Source organism: Pseudorasbora parva, chromosome 9 (genome assembly GCF_024679245.1).
Source record: "Pseudorasbora parva isolate DD20220531a chromosome 9, ASM2467924v1, whole genome shotgun sequence".
Lineage (NCBI taxonomy): Eukaryota > Metazoa > Chordata > Actinopteri > Cypriniformes > Gobionidae > Pseudorasbora > Pseudorasbora parva.
Genome location: NC_090180.1, coordinates 27,439,057 through 27,459,748, shown reverse-complemented (window position 1 = coordinate 27,459,748; position 20,692 = coordinate 27,439,057). Strand labels below are relative to the sequence as shown.

General features: G+C 40.3%; 1 protein-coding gene across 1 annotated transcript in view; it reads left to right on the top strand.

The window, feature by feature from the left end:
- wnt9a (wingless-type MMTV integration site family, member 9A) overlaps window positions 1-20,480 on the top strand; it is an 86,405-nt gene extending 65,925 nt beyond the window's left edge. Inside the window, 3 exon segments of the mRNA XM_067453202.1 lie at window positions 10,816-11,075; window positions 14,619-14,881; window positions 19,243-20,480. Coding sequence (XP_067309303.1) covers window positions 10,816-11,075; window positions 14,619-14,881; window positions 19,243-19,731 — 1,012 coding nt within the window. The 3' untranslated portion in view covers window positions 19,732-20,480.
- The last annotated feature ends 212 nt before the right edge of the window (window positions 20,481-20,692 follow it).

Sequence of the window (20,692 nt, the reverse complement as noted above, 5' to 3'; positions counted from 1 at the left end):
AGAGGTGAAGAATCGTGTGCAGGCAGGTTGGAATGGGTGGAGAAAAGTGTCAGCTCTGTTGTGTGATAAAAGAGTACCAGCAAGAATGAAAGGAAAGGTGTACAGGGAAGTAGTAAGACCAGTGATGTTGTATGGTTTGGAGACAGTTGCACTGAGGAAAAGACAGGAGGAAGAGCTAGAGGTAGCAGAACTGAAGATGTTGAGGTTCTCTTTGGGGGTGACGAGGATGGATAGGATCAGGAATGAGTACATCAGAGGAACAGCACATGTGAGATGTTTTGGAGACGAAGTAAGAGAGGCCAGGTTGAGATGGTTTGGACATGTTCAGAGAAGGGAGAGTGAATATATTGGTAAAAGGATGCTGAGGTTAGAGCTGCCAGGCAGGAGGTCAAGAGGAAGACAAAAGAGGAGGTTTATGGATGTAGTGAAGGAGGACATGAAGGTAGTCGGTCTGAAAGAAGAGGATACAGAGGATAGGACTAGATTGAGGCAGATGATTCATTGTGGCGACCCCTGAAGGGAACAGCTGAAAGAAGAAGAAGAAGAAGAAGAAGAAGAAGAAGAAGAAAAAAAAAGAAGAAGAAGAAGAAGAAGACGGTTGTTCTTGAAAATATTGCATTTTCTTTGACTACTTGCCAAAATTAACATTTTGACATCTGTCTTCTTCCATTTTGTTATAAACTATAAATCAGTATTACAAAAATACTGGGAAATCATTGAACTTCATGTGAACCTACAAGACTGATTCCTGATAGACATTCTGCAAAAACCCAAACACCTTTTAATGAAGAAAAAATATCCACTGACTTTCACAGCTGCTACAGAAACAACTTTTGACTTTGTTGACCTTGATAGAAATGTAGTGGAGTAAAAAAATATGATGTTTGTCTTTTAAATGTAGTGAAGATAAAGCCATAAAAATAATTCTGAAGGGGGCAGAATGAGTCATCAAACCATAGACCTGTTTCTTCTTGTCACCTAGCAAATGGCCTTTGGTCTCAGCCGTTCAGCATCTGCTTTGGTGAGCATAGAGAGGCATCTGTGGCTTAATTTGTCAGGCATAAAGGACAGATTTAATTTTTCTTCCCATCTGGTCTGTTTGGTGATTTAGTTACCTCTAATTGCCAAATTTAAAGAAGTTTACAAACACGAGGAAGTGTTTGTTCAGTTTCTTCCTTGCCATACTCAAGGGGAGGGGCCATCGGCCACCCAACCTCTCCCCGGTACTTCAAGAGCTAGGGAGGTGAAAAAGCAGAGTGTGGCGAGTCACGCTCCCCCTTGTAAAGACTGGTGGCTGGCTCATTGCCTCCCAGGGTGGATCTCAGCACCATCATCAGTAAAAAGTCAGGTGTCCTGATGGTCTGGCGCCCAATCTGGTGGGGTAAGACCCCCGCAGGACAGGAATCATCACACATTTGCTTGCCCTATCCCATTGCTCTAATAAAACCAGTCCACTCCGGTTTCCAGTGAAATGTTAGATGTTCTGTGTCTAAATCCTGCTATCATCCAGGACATAGAACCTCTAATTTATGTCAGGACCACTATTATCAAATATGATTAGCATATAAAGCAGCAATAACCCCCCTTAGGATAAACAGAACAGAACCAACAGTACTGCAGATATCATTAATGTTCCTAGAAATGTACACACTCATTCTGCCATGCGCTTCTCATTGGTGTTGGGCTTGTTTACATGCCTCTTTGACACAGCAAACCGTGGTGTTGTCCTTTTTTATCATTTGATCAAAAAGTTTTCTCAAAATGCATTCTAAAAATTAGGGATGCACTTATACTATTTTTTCATTTCTAAGTATTGCCCAAATTCTTAGTATCGGCCGAAAATTATACTGATCCGATACCAGTTTTGTCTAAAAATTCAATGTATAATTTCTATACCTTGGTGTGTTGAACTGATAATAAGTATTTGCGTTTTAAACACAAACTACTGAATACAGACAACTTATATTATATTTATTATTATAAAGAAAAACATCAAATTAAAAAATACATATAAATCACAATCTATGACAAAAATACTACTACAAAATAGATGGTGGATAAACTAGATTAGTGGAAAATTCAGCAACAAAAGAAACTCAAGAAAAATCATGAGTGTACAATTATTTTGACATTTAGTTATTTTTTTATTTTTTAGAGGGGAACAAATGCAAGTTAATAAGTGTAGCACTAAATCTAGTAAAATGTTACGCATTGTTGTAAAATACATTCAGGAAAATCGTAAATATATTTATAGAAATAGGGCCTATATACTAAGAAATTAAAATACATTTATTTTAAATAATGCACAAACATATTATAATATGAAAGGTTCCAAAACAGAGCTGCACAAAGCATTTATGCACATCCCGTGCACAGGATGATGCACTTGAATCAACATGGAGTCCGCATTGAAAAGTCCAAAACAAAAAAGAAGGGTATATCAATGCGTAGTTTATCTATCTTTGCAATATTTTATTGAGCCTTATCTTTTAAGAGTTAAAAAATTCAGTTAATATGCTTTTGAAGAAAAATACAATCTCTAATCCTGTGTTGTGATCTAACAGACAACCGGTAGAAAGTAACACAATTTAGAATAAAAGTAACCGCAATAATCTCCAGCCAGATAAAGTAATTTTATGCAAAACTATAGTTATCTACAGATCAAACATAATAACAGTAACACTAAATCATCTTGGTAGTAATAGATGCGACACATGGTTTGATAGCTGAATGGAGATTGACTGACAGACGCAGAGGGAAGCGTTCGTGCGAACTTGAATTTAATGACTTAAATATTCATCTATAACTCACATTAAACTATCGAATGGCTTCAGAACAATTAATATAGTGCACAGAGCATTGATGATGCTTTATAATTCGTTGTGCCTTTTGTGGGACACTGGGGCTTAACAATAACACATAATTTTATTAGCACAGTATCGGATTTGGATCGGTCCTATACCGGATCTGGGAAATAGATAGGTATCAGAGCAGATACCGATACTGAGTATTGGATCGGCACATCCCTACTAAAAATTGGAGTAATTCATAATTATTCACTGTATTTTGAAGTGCCCAAAAAAACAATGCATGTTCATTATCATGATGATGATATTGTATTACTGTATATCTGTTACGTGTCAATGTAGTCAGGCAATGAGAGATCCAAGACATCTAAACGGGGTTATTTATTCACCAAGAACTCAGAACAGATATATACAACGCTAGAGAGAACTTAATACTACATAAACACACTATCAACAAACACAAGAACCGACAATGAGTGAAGGGAGTGAGTCCAAACATAAAGGTGCGCTAATTATGAAGACCAGGTGCAGGGAATCCGGGGAGACCGGGAGAGATGATGAGAAAGTGAGTTCAGGTGTGAGACAGGGAGAATCATGGGAGATGGAGTCCGGGAACAGGAGTGAATGTGACAATATCACACATGTCTAATGTAGATAAGCTGGATTATTGAGTCTGTAAAAATATAGTTATAATAAACAATAAACATTTTACATAAGTTTTTAAATATACCATTTTAAATATGCAGAATGGAGAGTGAGATTTCAGAGCTGCAGCAGAGCAGGCCAGGAAAAAAAATATTCTTCGAAAATTCTATGTTTTGTGTTCTATGGAAATAACAGAACATGGTTTTGGAACTAGGCTACATGCACTCTAAAAAAATGCAGGGTTAAAAAAAAAAACACGTTGGGTTGAAAATGGACAAACCCAGCAGTTGGGTTTAATATTGCCCAACATGCTGGGTAGTTTTATTTAACCCAGCTATTGTTTAAACATATGATTGGCTTATAATGAACCTTGCAAATAGGTTGCAAAGTAAAAATCAGACTCATTATTTCTAAAGACAAAAATAATAATCAAAAGGTGAACATTTATTAATAAGCAATTTAATATTTTTCAGTTATTATTCATTAAACTTATTAATATTTTTCATATTAAACATAATAAATGTTAATTTCCAACATACGTTGGGTTCATTTTAAGCAAGCAACAGTAAGTTTTAAACAATGGTTGAGTTAAATCAAACTACCTAGCAGGTTGGGCAAACATTTAACCCAACCACTGGCTTAAAACAACCCAACTACTGGATTTGTCCATTTTCAACGCATCTTGGGTTGTTTTTTAACCCATTAATTTTAAGAGTGTGATGTTTGGTAAATTATAACATGACACATTTTTATTTTTAGGTGATATATTCCTTGAAGAAGTCAAATGATAAGGTATTTCCAGGGATAAAACTTTACGTACGAAAGATTTATTGCTAGACTCTATTGACATTGACACTCTGAGCAGTAAGGCTGTCTGTCAAATCTATACAGTTTTGGGATAAGAGCCCAAATAAAAGCTCACACATAGCTGAGGTGACTTCATCTTTCAAAAGCCTGAATACTTGACTGCTCTCCATTCTCACACATCCAGGCTTGCCCTCCAGCACTCTGGGTAAAAGGCTAAAAATACTGGGCTGTAAGCCATCACCAGTAGCCCAGGGATTAGTGGAGCTCAGTGTCTCTGGCAGGTCTCCAGTTCCATAGTAGCTTTTGTGTTTCAGATAGAAGCATGTCTCAAAGACTTCTCAGAGGCCCAACATGAAATTACTGTTTTGTTTCTGTGGGATCTGTCAGTTTTTTCTCGGTTGAATTCTTACAGCCAAAGAATACTCTGGTGTGTATGATATTGACTGGTAATGACTGGTAATACTCTTAATCCCTTTTTAAAGGACTGAAGGGTAAACTGTACATTTTGAGTTGGGACCCTGATTGAGCCTTAAAAAAGAAGCAGTTTGTGACTTCACAAAGTTTAAGTTTCGTTTTAGGCCAAAAAATTAATCTTTGTGAAATCTGTAATAAAAAAATAAATAAAAAAGCCCTGAACAATGTACATCTATTTAAAAGCATCACATAGTTTAATTGCTGTGTCTGATATTTGATAAATAACCAATGGCCACTTGTGGGCGAGTGAAGTTTATATCAAATGCCATCAAATTTAGCCTGCTAAGTAATGAAGTTAGCTTGTAATGTTAAATTTGGCTGTGTTGGAGAGGGATAAACTTGTCGTCATAAAATAAGCAATGGATGTGGGTGTTGTTAATATGCGTTTACAAGTCTTTGCTTGCCTAGTTTCTGTTCCATAACTTGTCAATAGATGTCAAATTCCTGCATTAAACAGATTCCTTACACTTAGCTTGAGCTCACAAAGATTGTGTTTGTGTTCATTTAAACATGCTGAACTCATGCCTTGTCAGGGCTCCCGAGAGAAATGTCTCGCAAACATTTGCAGCCACCTGTTTAAATCTGTGTTATGTCTTCAGAATTTCCCTTTAGTACTTGGAATGAAACCTGCACACTATGTACTGTAGGTTTGGCTCCCATAACCATTTTCATCATATATTTTTTTGTCAACTTCTTTACAAAACCGTCATTGCAGCTTATTAACTTGCAGTCTGCTGTCATTACTGTGTTACTTCTAAAGCCTGTAGAAGAAATTGCAAATATATTACAACCACTGGACCAGGATGTATGTCTAATGGAAATATACACTTTGCTGAAGAATTGAACATTAATTTTTGCCATTCTTAGAGAATCTTAGTATGTTGGTACATTGAGGGAGCGAGCCAGAATATTAAAGGATCACACAGTTGAACCACAAGTGTGTCTAATGTCCTAATTGGATTAAGCAGTTGTGGTTTCTTGACAGCAAATTATTCAAACAACCTGAACCTCTGCTTTTTTCAAAAGATGACAAATAAAGAGAGACATCATTCCGGCGTACACCTCAAAATAATCAATTAACTCATTAAACTCTAAAAATTAAAAAGTTCAGGTAATATCGCCATATGGTATGTGTATAGTAGTGTTAAAGCTCATTCATGAAGCAATCAAGAACTTTGTGGTCATTGCTAAGCACCCATCACATTCGCTTAAAGAATTCCTGGGAAAAGTAGCTAACGTAATTTCCCCCAGAAGTCCCCCATTTTGTCAACCAGATCTCACAACAAGCCTGAAGGTTTGAACTGAATAAAAAAAAAGTGGACCCCCTTATATTTTTGCATGAAGTCACCTTTGAGCAACTGAATAAACATCAGGGTTTTTTTTATGTGTCATGATTTCCTTATAAGGCAGCTCTTTTTCAAGCTCAGGATATATTGCATGAACATTTGGAAATGTAGCTGCATGACAAGTATAAGTATCCAGTGCCAAAAACTTGGTGTCTTAACATGGCTTTCCTCAGCAAAACTGCATTAAAATGATCAGAGCAGAATGTTTCTGGAAATCTCCAGTGCTGTCATTAATGTTAACATCTGCTGCTCTGTTTTGATGTATGTTTTCTGGGCAACCCCTAGGTTGTACTTAATAATAGACAGCACCTATATTAGAAAACCAAAGTGGCAGATTTAAAGCTCTTCACTATAATAACATTTGCATTTTAAAACCTGTGTCTGTGAGTTTTGTAAATCCATTTATTCCTTTGCCTCTCACTGAATGTGTAAAAGGAACCCAGAAATTACACATAATGAGCTACTGCTCTGCCAATGCTGTCAATTGGTGTGACCAATATGGTCATTAGCTGACAGTCTTGTCCCTTGAATGTGTTATGAAAGTGACTCTTAGCTCTCCTCGTCACAACCCGCAGAATGCTGGTTAGATGTATGCCAGCTATGCGGCAGGCCCAGCAAGTGTGTTTTATGCTTGCATGCTCTAAAATAAACTGACAAAAGAGGTACTGCCCCATCACATGCTGCCTACACCATGTCTAAAATATGCAACATTTGCTGAAATGCCCTAAGCAACCATAGCTGCAAAGTATATAGTAGGGATGCCACAATTCTCAATATAATATTGAACCACTCTGTACGGCATTCATGGTTCAAATACACGCTTGTGAATTGCGTGTATTTTTTCTGTCAGTTTTGCATTTAATTAATTATTTCTATTTTTCTCGGTTTGAAATATTTCCTTCATTTTTACACGCTGATATGAGCAAATATCCAATCATATGCACTAAAGTTAGGGGGTATTTAGCCACACTTGAAATGCTGGTCTCAGAGTTATACTCACTGAACACTAGTTATACACAATCACGAAAGTTAATTATTTGCATGCGTTTTTAAACTTTGCTGGTTAAAGGGGTACTTCAGCACTGGGAAGATGAATCTGTGTTTAAACGGGGTCATTAATGTAGTAGAAATGTGAAATTAGTTTTGAATTTGGTGCTATCTAGACTGAGAAAAATCTTTTTCTCATGGGGATGAAAGACAACAATTCCCAGAATGATTCGCTGCCCTACAAGGCCACTCCCAAAGCCACCGCTACTGAATCACTGATCACTTTCTCACCACCGTGTTCATCTTCATAAAATTAGTTCAGTTAGAGAACAGACACTACAATTAAAAACTGAAAGTGTGTGTTCAATATATTGTGATTTAGTGAGTGAATGTAGTAAAGTGAAGTAACGTCTGATTTTCGCCAGGCCTCGCAAGTTTCTCACTCACTTCAAACTTTCTTCTGCTCGGTTTATGCACAGTGAGCAGGCGCGAGCGGGTGCATGCCTGCGCGCATGGCTCCCGCTCTGCCCTAATGTGACTTATAGTCTAGTGCGACTTATATATGTTTTTTTCCTCTTCATGACACATTTTTTGACTGATGCGATTTATACTCCGGAGCGACTTATAGTTCGGAAAATATGGTAAACACAGTCGGTTGTCTAAAGTGAAAGTAAAATTGCATGTGTCTGTATATGAGATGTGAGCAGGTCTTAAATTGACAGCAGCGCAGCCTAGTGAACACTTGTCCTTAAAGGGATAGTTCACCTCTAAAATGATGTTAATAAAACAACAAAAGACAAAGAGAAAATCACTCTCTGCTCTTGATTAAAAATAACCTTTAAAGGTGCTGTAGAATGGAAAAATGAATTAACCATGGCATAGTTGATTAATAGAGTTAGGGATTTGGACAAACTCTGAAATTCTGAAAAAAAAATGTCTGTCTACACTAAGCCATAGAGATTTGGCTATTTTCACTTGGGCCTAGAGGATGAATACCCGACACGAGCCCGATGGTTCCCAACGGCTACGACAGGCCGGGCCAGGTTCGGACAGATATTTAGAAATGACGTTCGGGTTTGGGTCTGGGCCGGGCTCGGTCACGTCAGCTCGATAAGGCATTGAACCTTTTAAATTTAAAACAGCTTATTATGTAAGAAGCCAATGGGCCTGTTTAACATGATGCAATGGTTTGTTTTTGTGATACAAATAAATGTAAAATATTCCCCTAACATCGGTCTTCCTGTGTGAGGATTTTTTTTTATGTCACAGTGACAACAACGCGCGACACATGCATGCATATTGCCAACAGCAATCCTTGTAATTCCAGCCAGCAGCAAGCACAACTTCAGCGCTGCTGGCAGGAGGACAGCCTTGAAGCCATCCACAGTTGATGATGCAATCCTTTTTCTGCATAAAACCTCAATTAGCCTAAACTTTGATGGATAGATTATGTAAATAGATCCCATGTTGCAGTCTAGGAACCATACAGTTTGAGGAAAATGGTAAGAGTGACTTTCAGTTCAAAAAGCATTTCAGTTGTGTTACGTTAATGTTTTGTTTAATTTCAGTTGGCTATTTGATTGGGCTCTGTGTAACGTTTGATGCCCCATGTGCGTGCTGATGCACTCGTCTGTAAACATTTCAGAATGCCTTCCTACAGTTGCTTAATAAAAGCGGGCTTTCCACACAAACAAACATAACAACATGTGTCATTAGTCTACGAGGGAAAAAATAGATTTTAACTGTCGGGCTCGGACATAAATTTCTTAATGCCTGTCGGGCTCGGGTCGGGTTCGGTTACTGCTCTGTCAGACGCGGGCCGGGCTCGGACAGAAAAATGCGGCCCGATCCGCACTCTACTTGGGCCGCCTAGCAACTAGAAACCCATCAACTGCAAATTTCAAGTGTTGAAATCTCTGCTAACAAGATGATGAACTGTTTGATTAGTGAGACCAGATCCAAAATGTGTACATTTGTACATATGCCAGTGATTCTCAACTCTTAGTCTAGCACTGTAGTGTAGCACATTTTGTATGTTTTTCTTAGTTACACACATGATTTGAACAATCAGCTCCTTAGTAGAGAGCTGCATGAACTGAGTTTTATCTGTCAGATAAAGGAAACATATAAAATATTTAGTGCTGTGGGTCCCCAGGTCTACAGTTGATAACTGCTTGGAAAAGCACAGAGCTAGACAGTGGATAACGTAAGGCCAGTTTAGGTTCACAGAAACAATTACTTTTGAACTGGAATTGTGTTTTCCATAGGGCATTAGACATTTGAGAACATTAACCACATCCGAATTCATTCATGCTATAGAGGGAATGCATCAACGTCACTTTCCCAACGGAACACGCCCCCTCTGGGGCTGAGTGGCAGAAGAGCTGCTGCGTGACTGGAGTTAATAGAGGAAAACGCGAGTAGAGCAAACGATTATCAGCTTAAACTAAAGTTTGGGCTCGATATGGTGTTCCTTACAACTTACCAAAGATTCAGTGATCCATGGGTAATAACATGCAGGCAGGAATCGTGTTTTCCTGACATTTTTATGAGCCTGATTTCGACATGATTATTTATAGACACGAGTGAATCCCACAAATGTGGATGGGTCAGTGTATTGAATATACACTGAGTATATTATATAATATAATATGAATATGAATATAATATGATATAATATGAGTATGTATGTGGCTGCTTGCCATGAATGGAAAACAAAAGTTTTCCAACTTGTTTTTGCTTTGGTGAGTAATGTAGCCAATTATAGACATGTTTGTAGATTTCTACAATGGAATTGGCCAATCACAGGTGTTGAATTTGGAATCCACTCACCACTCGAGTGTTTGTCCAGCTCGTTCAACTGCTGAGTTCAGTTACACTTTAAGCTCCTTTTGATTCCATTCATGCACATACAAACTTGGGGGACCAATAACACAAGCTAATGGAAAGAAATTTGGTGGCGCGGTGAGTTCTGACCTGCAAAGCAAAGATGTGGGACCAATGTGGTGCAGGTATGACATCAGAACCTGGAAGCGTTAAATAAGTTGTTAAATAAAAGAACTGGAACTTAGCAACACGTGTATCGTTGTATCCTTGAACATGTCATTCTAAAATTACACCTTAGAGGGGTTTTAAAAAATTTTTTAAATATTTTTTTATTTCTATACATTGATGTTCTGTTCTGCAATATAAATTACAGACACCCATACCAAAAACACAAAATTTTAAGCAGTTATGTTCATTTTTGAAAACATACATTTTTAATAAGTAACTCGATAAGCCAGCTTGGGATGTGAGTGGGAGCAGTTTACATTGTAGAACAAGACATCAAAGTATACACAAATTACGAGCAATACGTTGTTGGCTGTGGTTCACATAACAGCCACCAGTGTTGTCAATAACTAGGGTTTATGAATTCTATTTAGAGCCTCTTTAAGAACAGCTGTAATTTCAGAAAAAAACAGGATTTTTTATGAAACAGCAGAATAGGATAAGAAAATAATTTGAATAAGAACTTGCAATGGCCAAACAAACAGCTTGGCTCAATGTGTAGAGTGTATAACACAATAATTGTATCATATATCACAGTAACTGTACACTGTACCTCACAAATCACTATACAAAATCTCTGTACAAATGCCTGTACATCCCTTCTGACGTTCATATATACTATCATTCTAACAAATGATTGCCTTTAAACAATTTCCAGGAACAGTGACAGTACTTTGTCTCCTTGATCTCTCTCATAGGCTGACAGGTAATGAACCCCTGTCTATTCTGCCACTGACCTCACAGCCAGATGAAAGGGCGGGCAAGGCGCACTACAAGCTGTGTGATCGACTCAAACTGGAGAAAAAACAGCGCAGAATGTGCAGACGGGACCCTGGAGTAGCCGAGACTCTCATGGAGGCCATCAGTATGAGTGCCTTAGAGTGCCAGTACCAGTTCCGCTTTGAGAGATGGAACTGCACCTTGGAGGGCCGCTACAGGGGTCACATTTTAAAGAGAGGTAAGTAGTGTGCAATCTATACAATTACTTTTTTGGTAGGCCCTATAAACCCCTCCTTTCTGAGAGCATATTCTGCTCTGATGGCCTAAGTCTGTTGTGATTGGTCTATGAAATACCCATTACCATATCTGTATTTCAGAATTCAATACACAATGATATTAACATTAATGATGGTGTCAGTTTTACCGCATCAATTCGAGCATGAGTCTACACATGCAAATGTATGCAAAGTGTATTTGCTTTTGCAGTGCATGAAAACAGCATCTTCTCGTCATGTCAACAATACAAACCAAATTCTTCCAGACCTCAGCTACAACTAGAGTGTTTGAGAGCGGGTCAGAGTAGATGCTGTTCTTGGGCAGCCAATAAAGACCATAACCTGGCATTATGCAAATGTATTACAAAACAACATAGGTTTGTGCAGGAAGTAAAACTTTTATTCCTGTCTTTTTTCTTTCTTTTGGGAGACAATAACACAATTTATTGTGCATATCGATCTTTCAGACTTTGCAGATCTTTTACATACACAAACAGCAATATAACACTCTATGTTGCTTCTAACGTTCAAAGCATTAAATGGTCTTGCTCCCCAATATGTGTCTGACTTACTCTCCCCTTACTGCCCTGTCTGGTCCCTTAGATCAGCTGAACTTGGTTTGTTGTCCGTCCCTCGTTTCCGTTTGTCTACTGTTGGTGGATGGTCATTTAGTATAAATGCTCCTCAATTATGGAATTCGCTGCCTCGTACACTACAAAACATCTCATCTGTGGGCGCATCTATTTAACAAGCATTTCGGATACTGCAATTATATGTATTATGTGATGTGTATATATAGATGTATATGTAAGTGTCTGAATGTACTGTAATTGTGAAATGTAAAGCAACCTTGAGCTACGGAAAGGCGCTATATAAAAAAAACTTCTTCTACCTGAAAGGTAATATCTGAAAAAAACCCACAATAGAGGCACTTTTTTCCAGTTGACTTTAAAGCTGCAGTCCGTAGTTTTTCCTCTTTGTCGCCATCTCTGTTCGAAAACTGCAATTGCAGTTATTCACATTATTATCAACTCTACGTGAGTAGTACCCCGGTCGGCAAAGCACGGAGGAATCAAATGTGCAGCTGTCTGTCAACCGGTGTGGATACTGTGGATACTGGTTAATGCGTATTAGGGATACCTGTAGTACAGTTTCCGTTTCTGTGCAGTCTAATTCTAATCGTCATATACCAACACATTAATGTGGAGTAGAGTTGAAGCTCCCTCTCATAGCAAGCATAAAATAACTGATGTTACCATAATTCACATAGCAAAACGAGAAAGCCACAACAAAGACAGCTTCTTAATTAACTACATGAATTAAGCGAACTGGTGTGCTACTGTTACATAGCCTAATTCAACCCTTGAAATGTCTTACCTGTTCAGCAGAAAAAAAGCTGAAAAACCCTTTGTAATGAAGTTCGTAGATGGAAGGAAGGAGGCGGGAACCGGCGAACGTTTCACAAACATTTATTAACTCAAAATAAATAAACAAAACGAAAGTACAACCGCGGACAGCCCCTCACGGACGACTGCCCGCAAACACACACAAAATAAAACGTGGGCTGCCCCTCACGGACGACTGCCCACAAACACATAAACAAAACATAACATAAAATTCCAGGCCTGGTCCTCTCTCGTCTTCCGCTGCCATGTTCCTCCTTTTATACTCCCGTCACATGGCCGCGAGACGAGACCGGTGTGCCACGCAGCTGGCACTCGTTGACATTAATCACCGGCCCGCTCTCGCGGTCCCTCGCCCCGCTGCTTGCCACACCACATACCCCCATCGCCCCTCGCAGGCCGGGGGGCACTCCCGAGATTGCGCTCTACTCCCCCCCGCCGATCACGGTGGCCGCGGCACCTGGGGGTAAGGACAGAGAGGCGAGAGAAATGTAGACGGGAGCACGAGGAGCCCGCGGACGAGAGAGGGGAGAGAGGGAAAAGAAAAAAAAGAAAGAGAGAAAAAAAAATTCTGGTCCGGTTCCCAGACACACTGCCGTTCGGCCCTCCGCCCGCCGAGAGGCTCTTCCTCGCGGTGCTGTGCGATGGCACTGGACGCCTGGTGGGCAGCTCGATCCTCCTCCGCCCCCTGGCGGCCGGCGGTGACTCCTCCTTCCGAGGGACCCGGCAGCGAGCCCCGCGCTCCCTGCTCCTCCCCTCTCAGGCGGATGGCAGCAGGCTCCGGCCCACGGCAAGCGCGGCGACTCCTCCGCTCCCTCTCGGACGGCAGCCACCCCACCTCGACCCAGGGGCACGGCAGCGAGGTCTCTGTCCCACCTTTCCCGCTCCAGCACCATCGCCTCGGGCAGCCCTCGCGGTCTTTCATCATCCGTGCTGCCCGAACTCCTCAGCACCGCGATCCCCCTCAGCAGCGAGGGCTCTCCGACAGCGCGTCCCTCCTTCCTCCCGGGTTTCGGCACCAATGTAATGAAGTTCGTAGATGGAAGGAAGGAGGCGGGAACCGGCAAACGTTTCACAAACATTTATTAACTCAAAATAAATAAACAAAACGAAAGTAAAACCGCGGACAGCCCCTCACGGACGACTGCCCGCAAACACACACAAAATAAAACGTGGGCAGCCCCCCACGGACGACTGCCCACAAACACATAAACAAAACATAACATAAAATTCCAGGCCTGGTCCTCTCTCGTCTTCCGCTGCCATGTTCCTCCTTTTATGCTCCCGTCACATGGCCGCGAGACGAGACCGGTGTGCCACGCAGCTGGCACTCGTTGACATTAATCACCGGCCCGCTCTCGCGGTCCCTCGCCCCGCTGCTTGCCACACCACACCCTTCAAAACACGGAGTTCACGCCACCTTTAATTAACGGGTGAAGTCTCTTTTTTTTTCACTCCGAAGTCCGAAGACTTCTGCATTTTACAATGGATGAATCTCCAGTTATCACTGGTGACTGTCGTTTGAACCTTTTTGGATCCGCCAACCGGGACTCCTTCTTTATGTGTACAGATGTGACGTAATGACGCAAACATATGCTTGAATTTCCCGGGGAAATCCGCCAGTACCACTGGAATTAAAAATATTATTACAAGCTTACTGCTGTGAATTGAGCTGCGGTAAGCAGATAGTTTTGAACACTGGCTGGTTATGTACTTGCTCAAAAATTTATTTTGGATAATTTTTAACCCAAAAAAGTTACGGACTGCAGCTTTAAATTGACAGTTTTTTAAAAAGTTATCTCAACTTTTGTTAAGTAAAACTCACCCATTTTTGTTTTTACTGTGATAGCAAAGCTCCATTGCTCAAGTCTCAGTGTTATTGTGTTACAGCATTATGAAATCCTTCTACTAAGATGATAAGTAATATAATAACCTGTAATTTTTGTATTCATTTTATTGTCCTTGCTGAACAAAAGTCTGTGCAAGGTGTTACTAGCATTCCCTGTAGGTTGAATTCAGCTTATAAAATCACAGGAAAAAATCACAAGATTGAAAGTCGGGAATTAATTATTGACTGCCTCATAATCCCCATGTTCTTTGCAGGCTTCAAAGAGACGGCATTCCTCTTTGCCATCTCTTCAGCAGGCCTAACCCACGCCATGGCCAAAGCCTGCAGTGCTGGCCGCATGGAGCGCTGCACCTGTGATGAGGCTCCTGACCTAGAGAACCGCAAGGCTTGGCAGTGGGGTGGCTGTGGAGACAACCTCAAGTACAGCAACAAATTTGTCAAAGACTTCTTGGGTAAGAGGTCCAACAAGGACCTCCGCGCCCGGATAGACATGCACAACAGCAATGTAGGAATGAAGGTAGGCTGTTAAGATATATTATAACGTACTTTCATGTTAGTATTTTTATGTTTATTTGGGGTCTTTTTTTTGGGGGGGGGGGTGAATAAGGTGTACTAATACTGAAAGCAAAACTGTCTTTACAATGGGGATCATAAATAATGTGGGAAATGTTGTGTGAAAGAAACATGTATGAGAAACAGAGTTTTCTGCACACAATATACAGTAAAGTTGCTGATTGTACCACTTAGCATGTGTTCTTTCTTTCTTTGTGGTGGTTAAATCAAAAGCTTCATAAATTCTTTAAAATCACTTAGTATTCAGTAATTTATAATACGTGCCCATTAATCAAGGTTTGGTTTCCCTTTCAGTCTAAAGAGCTCTAAGTTTGTCCAAGTCTTCCATTGATTTTGGTAAGAGAAAGAGCTGAGGTAACATTGAGGCCCTTGTAAGAGTAAAAACAAAAAAGAAGGGACAGAAAAAGACCCATAACAGAGAGCCAAAGTAAACTACAGGTCTGGCACCAACATATTGTCTCATATTGTTAGTTTTAGTTTTAGAATGAATATAAATTACAGCACCGCTCAGCAAACGCTCAGGACTCTTTGCTCGTCCATCTGAAGTAGTCATCCTCGGGCCATTTTGTCTGTGATAAGAGATTTACAACACTGCATTTTTGGTCCATCTGCACATGTAAGGAGGTGTAAGGGGTTTGGGGTCAAATCCCATATGGAGAACAAACTTGGAATGTGCTAGCCTCGGCATCACCTGCATTTTAAAGCTGATGTTACACATTTTCCTCTCCTTCCATTGTGGTGGATTTGCAGTTTTTGTTGAACAAGTCTACCACTTTTTCAAAAGAAACTGTCCAGACAGCACCTTTTTATGCATATCTTAAGGTTCACTTTCTTACAGAAATGTTGAATGGATCAAACATTGTGGTTGTAAATGCTCTCTGCATAACAAGAATTTTAAAGGGACAGTTCATCCTAAAATTAAAATTAAGTCATCATTTACTCACTCTGCTTGTGCTAATCAGCATCAATTTAAAAAAAAGTGTCACAGAAAGGTCCCATCCAACACATATTGTATATTTCAAGTGTTTTGGGGAATATGATAGGGTTTGGTAAAAAACGAATTGTAATGTAATGTATTATTTAACGTGGTCTGTGCATGGCTGTGTGTTTGTGAGACACTGTTAGTCCCACAGTTCACTTCGACTCACCCATAAAAAGGACACAAGTTGTGAAAAATCAAGATGAATATAAACGCTACGTGAAATACAATAACTAGAAATCAACAAAAAATAATATCTCCTGACCAGAAAGCTGTTTCAGATGACTGATGTTTCTGTTGTATTTCATTTTGTGTTTTTATGAATATTGATTAAAGATTATAAACCACAAGTGTGTTTAGGAAGCTGGGAGAAAATGCACTGTACATAAGCTAACTTTTGGGTTACCGATATTAGATCTGCGTCTATTAAATTGTTCTGTAGGGAAGCTCAAGTTCAAGTTGCTTACACTCAGTCACAGATCAGGTCCGAGGGCTGATTTGTCACTATAGATCTCAAAGACGCTTACTTCCATGTTTCCATCCTTCCACACCATACCTCAACTACAGCGATGACTAGTTTTTGCTAATTTTGGCTCAGTCAGAGCATATGGCAGTTCAACATCGAGATGTCATCCTCGCACACATGAAGAAGTTCGTGCTGAGGTGTGAAAAGTGTGCTTTCTCCGGCTCAGAGGCCAACTTATCTAGGCATGGTATTGGATTCGATGACTATGCGGGCGCACTTATCATTGGTACGCATAATGTTTATCCTGTCAGCGGTGAAAGAACCTAAGCTAGAACGATTTGTCACTGTCAAGCAGTTGCAGAAACTGTTAGGTCTCATGGCAGCTGCGTCCAACGTGATACCTTTTGGCCTGCTGAACATGAGGCCATTACAGTGGTGGCTCAGAACCAAGGGGTTCTCCCCGAGGGGGAACCCACTTCGCATGATCAAGGTCACACGGTGATGCCTTCGTGCTTTGGTCATGTGGAAAGATCCTCGATTTCTGTCCCAGGGACCTGTGTTAGGAGCTCAGGTTCATCGCGACACGCTAACGACAGATGCATGTCTCACGGGTTGGGGGGCGAGCATGAGTGGTCGGTCATCCCAAGGTCTATGGCAGGACCATCAGCGCTTGTGGCATATAAATTGCCTAGAGATGATGGCAGTTTTTCAGGCTCTGAAACACTTCCTGCCAGACCTCAGGGGCCACCATGTGCTGGTCAGATCGGACAACACGGTGGTCGCCTACATAAATCATCGGAGGGTCTGAGGTCTCACCTCTTGTACTGACACTAAAGACTAACTTTCTTCTTGCCATTTCGTCTCTTAAAAGAATCGGAAACATTCAGTGCCTCTCGTTGGTTCCCTCATGCTTGGAATTTGCACCCGGGATAGTGAAAGCTTTTCTCCATTCTAGACCGGGTTATGTCCTTAAGGTTCCCACTAGTCCTAGGGGTCCTTGTTCTCCAGGCCTTCTATCCTCCTCCTTTCCGGACGTCAGACCAAGATAAACTCAATCTGCTATGTCCAGTTAGGGCGCTAGATGTGTATGTCCACAGAGCTGCCCTGTGGAGAAAGGCTGATCAGTTGTGTGTCTGTTTTGGGGCACCTAAAAGAGGGTACCTGCATCTAAGCAGTGGATGAGCCAGTGGTTGAGGCCATTTCACTCGCTTATGGGGCGACCGGACAGCCTTTCCCTTTGGCTGTCCGGGACCACTCTACCAGGGGTATGGCTGCTTCTAAAGCTTTGCTGTCTGGGGCTTCGCTCCAGGACGTTTGTAAAGCGGCAGGCTGGTCCTCGCCACTTACGTTTGTTAGGTTCTACGAACTGGACGTGGGCTCCACAGTTGGAGTGCAAGTGTTATCATAGTCGTGTGTGCCTAGGTTTCACACATACAGTCACTTGATCTTATGGCGATGTGGGTATTGTGTTCTCATAGTGTTTCGACACAGCTTGAGTTCCCTGAAAGGGAACGTCTCGGTTACGTATGCAACCTTAGTTCCCTGAAGAGGGAACAAGATGCTGCGTCACCCTGCCATAATTCCTGCATGCCCGTGATCACTTACTTCAGGCTTTTCCAGAAGCTAGTTTCTGTTTGTGTTCGCGGGTGCTTAATAGTTTCCGGGTCTATGACGTCACCCTCCTATGAAGTTCCATCTTACGATTGGACTGATTCGACACGTGCTTCATGACGCAATCACGCAGAGGTGTCCTCACAGCATTTTGACGCAGCGTCTCGTTCCCTCTTCAGGGTACTACGGTTACATACGTAACCGAGACGTTTTTACAGTATAAATATCATGTCTATAGTATGTTCCTTAAAAATTCAAGCCCAACATGGGGACGAAATGCCCCAGCGATTATAGTAATAACAGTTTTTTTTAATCCTAAATCACTGTTTACAATATTACATGGGTGAAAAATAATATATATTTTTTTTGTTCTTGTGGTGGGGCCAGTGAAAATTTTGACAGGCAAGAAAAAATCTGAACCAGGCCGACTGGACCAATATAAAAAAATTCTTAAATTTGAATACTTTAATGTTGAATCGCTATAATCAATGGCTAGATATTTTTTGGGAAAAAAAAGTATTTAATAGATATGTGTTGGTATACTGGCCTACATTCATAATAGTAAAGATGTCATTAAACACATTTATAATAAATAATTATTTTTTATTATTATTAATTTAAATAATCGTTTTAAAATTATCACAATATAAAACTATTTTCTCAGTGCAATTAAATGTGATTAATTGTTAATTAGTTAATGTTTTAATAGATTGACAGCACTAATTCCTTGACAACATCAAGAAACCTAACATTTATCTTAATAACTTATTTGCTCAAAGTTTCTTTTAAAATTGTATTCTTTTATAACTAACATATTTTAAAGCACATATTTTTCCATGACAGCTGATGGTGCTTTTAATAAAGCTATAATTTTGGCAATTAAGTGAGAATGAGGACGATACCTACTCCTTGATGTCCTGTATTATATTGTTTTTCAGTCTTGAAAAGGGTTTAAGCAATAAAATGACGTGGGAACATTAAAGTAATTGACTAATTGTGTTTTTGAAATACTTGTTTTGTAAATAACATTCCCCATTTGTTTAACTGACTTTAGAAGATTTTTCAACATGAAGGGTAACATAAGGGTTTGGTAAACACTGCACAGACTGTGCCTTTCATTTATCCTATCTGAGCTCTGCGGTGTCTGCTGATATAATTGAAGAAAAAAATGTTGATGTTTGGTAAAATTCTTAACTGTAATTCCTTTGATGTGTGTCTTCTCAGTACTTTTAACATTTGTCCCACACAGGTGATCAAGGCGGGGGTGGAGACCACCTGTAAGTGTCACGGAGTTTCAGGTTCGTGTACTGTGCAAACATGCTGGAGGCAGCTGGCACCTTTTCATGAAATTGGCAAGCAGCTCAAACAGCGTTACGAGACTTCAGTTAAAGTGGCCAGCTCCACCAATGAGGCAACTGGGGAGGGGGAGATCTCCCAGACCCGATCCCAGGTGCAACAGCCCCCTCCAGGCCCTCGACCAGACCTCATTCCCCGCACTCCCGATCTTCTTCATATTGAGGACTCACCGAGTTTTTGCAGGCCTAGCAAGTATTCGGCAGGCACCTTGGCCCGCAAATGCTACAAGGATAAGAACTGCGAGGCCATCTGCTGTGGCAGGGGACACAACACTCAAAGCCGAGTGGTGACGAGACCGTGCCAGTGCCAGGTGCGCTGGTGCTGCTATGTTGAATGCAAACAGTGCACACAAAGAGAAGAGGTTTATACCTGCAAGGGGTAAAAAGCACCTCAACCATGCAGAATATCTTTCACAACAGTGAAGAGAAATTAATAAGTGGAAGCCAAAAATAGAGAAGTGACAGAAGAAGTTTAGATGGATTCCCTTGTCCTGGTTTGGGGAAAGGTCTCAAAGGCATCAAACTAGATGAAAGCACTTTTTGAGAGGTTTGCAGGGCGTGTTTTTTTTTTTTTTTTATTCATTTTTTAATTTTCTTTTTCTATGTGGAGAAGTGTGAAAGCTGTTATATTATACCAATCCTAAGGGAATGGTGTACAGTTTTCAGTGACACTTTGGAACTAAATTAAACATTTACAGAGTAATGTGTTTGCCCAAATATCAATCTGCAGAAAAGTCCAGTCTTGGACAGACAATTGTTGTTTATTGACAATCCAATTATTTGAATAATAGCTTGAAACGTGTCAAGCTGTATGTGTAAGTGTATGTGTTTCTATGTGACTTAATTCCAAATGAATTAATTTGGAGATGGAATTTGCAATGACAAATGGTGTCAGATTTATTCTACATGCACATGTTTTCTACACCCACACAAGAGTGTGTATGCATTTGTACATAAAATGTCATTATAATTTTATTATATACACCACTTATCAGAGTATGTTAAATAACCACTAACCACACAAATGTTTTATTGTTTGTGTGCTTGCATTCACTTTGTGTTGTAATTCTCTTCGACAAGGCCCTTAGGAAAGCAATACTTTTGATTTGTGTTTTTCTGTGGATATAATTTGTGGAACACCGCAAGCAATAGTTCTTGCAAGGAATGAAAATGATTTGCTTTTCCTTTTTTTTTTTTTTTTTTGCTTGACAGTGGAAGTCTTTGCCAGTCTCTTTAAGATTTAACTCTGCCTTAAATGAACTTTACAAATGACTGTTCAGGGAACAAGTGAAACCACTATGCACCATTTGATGGTAAAGAAATCCTGGCGATATCACAGTAAGC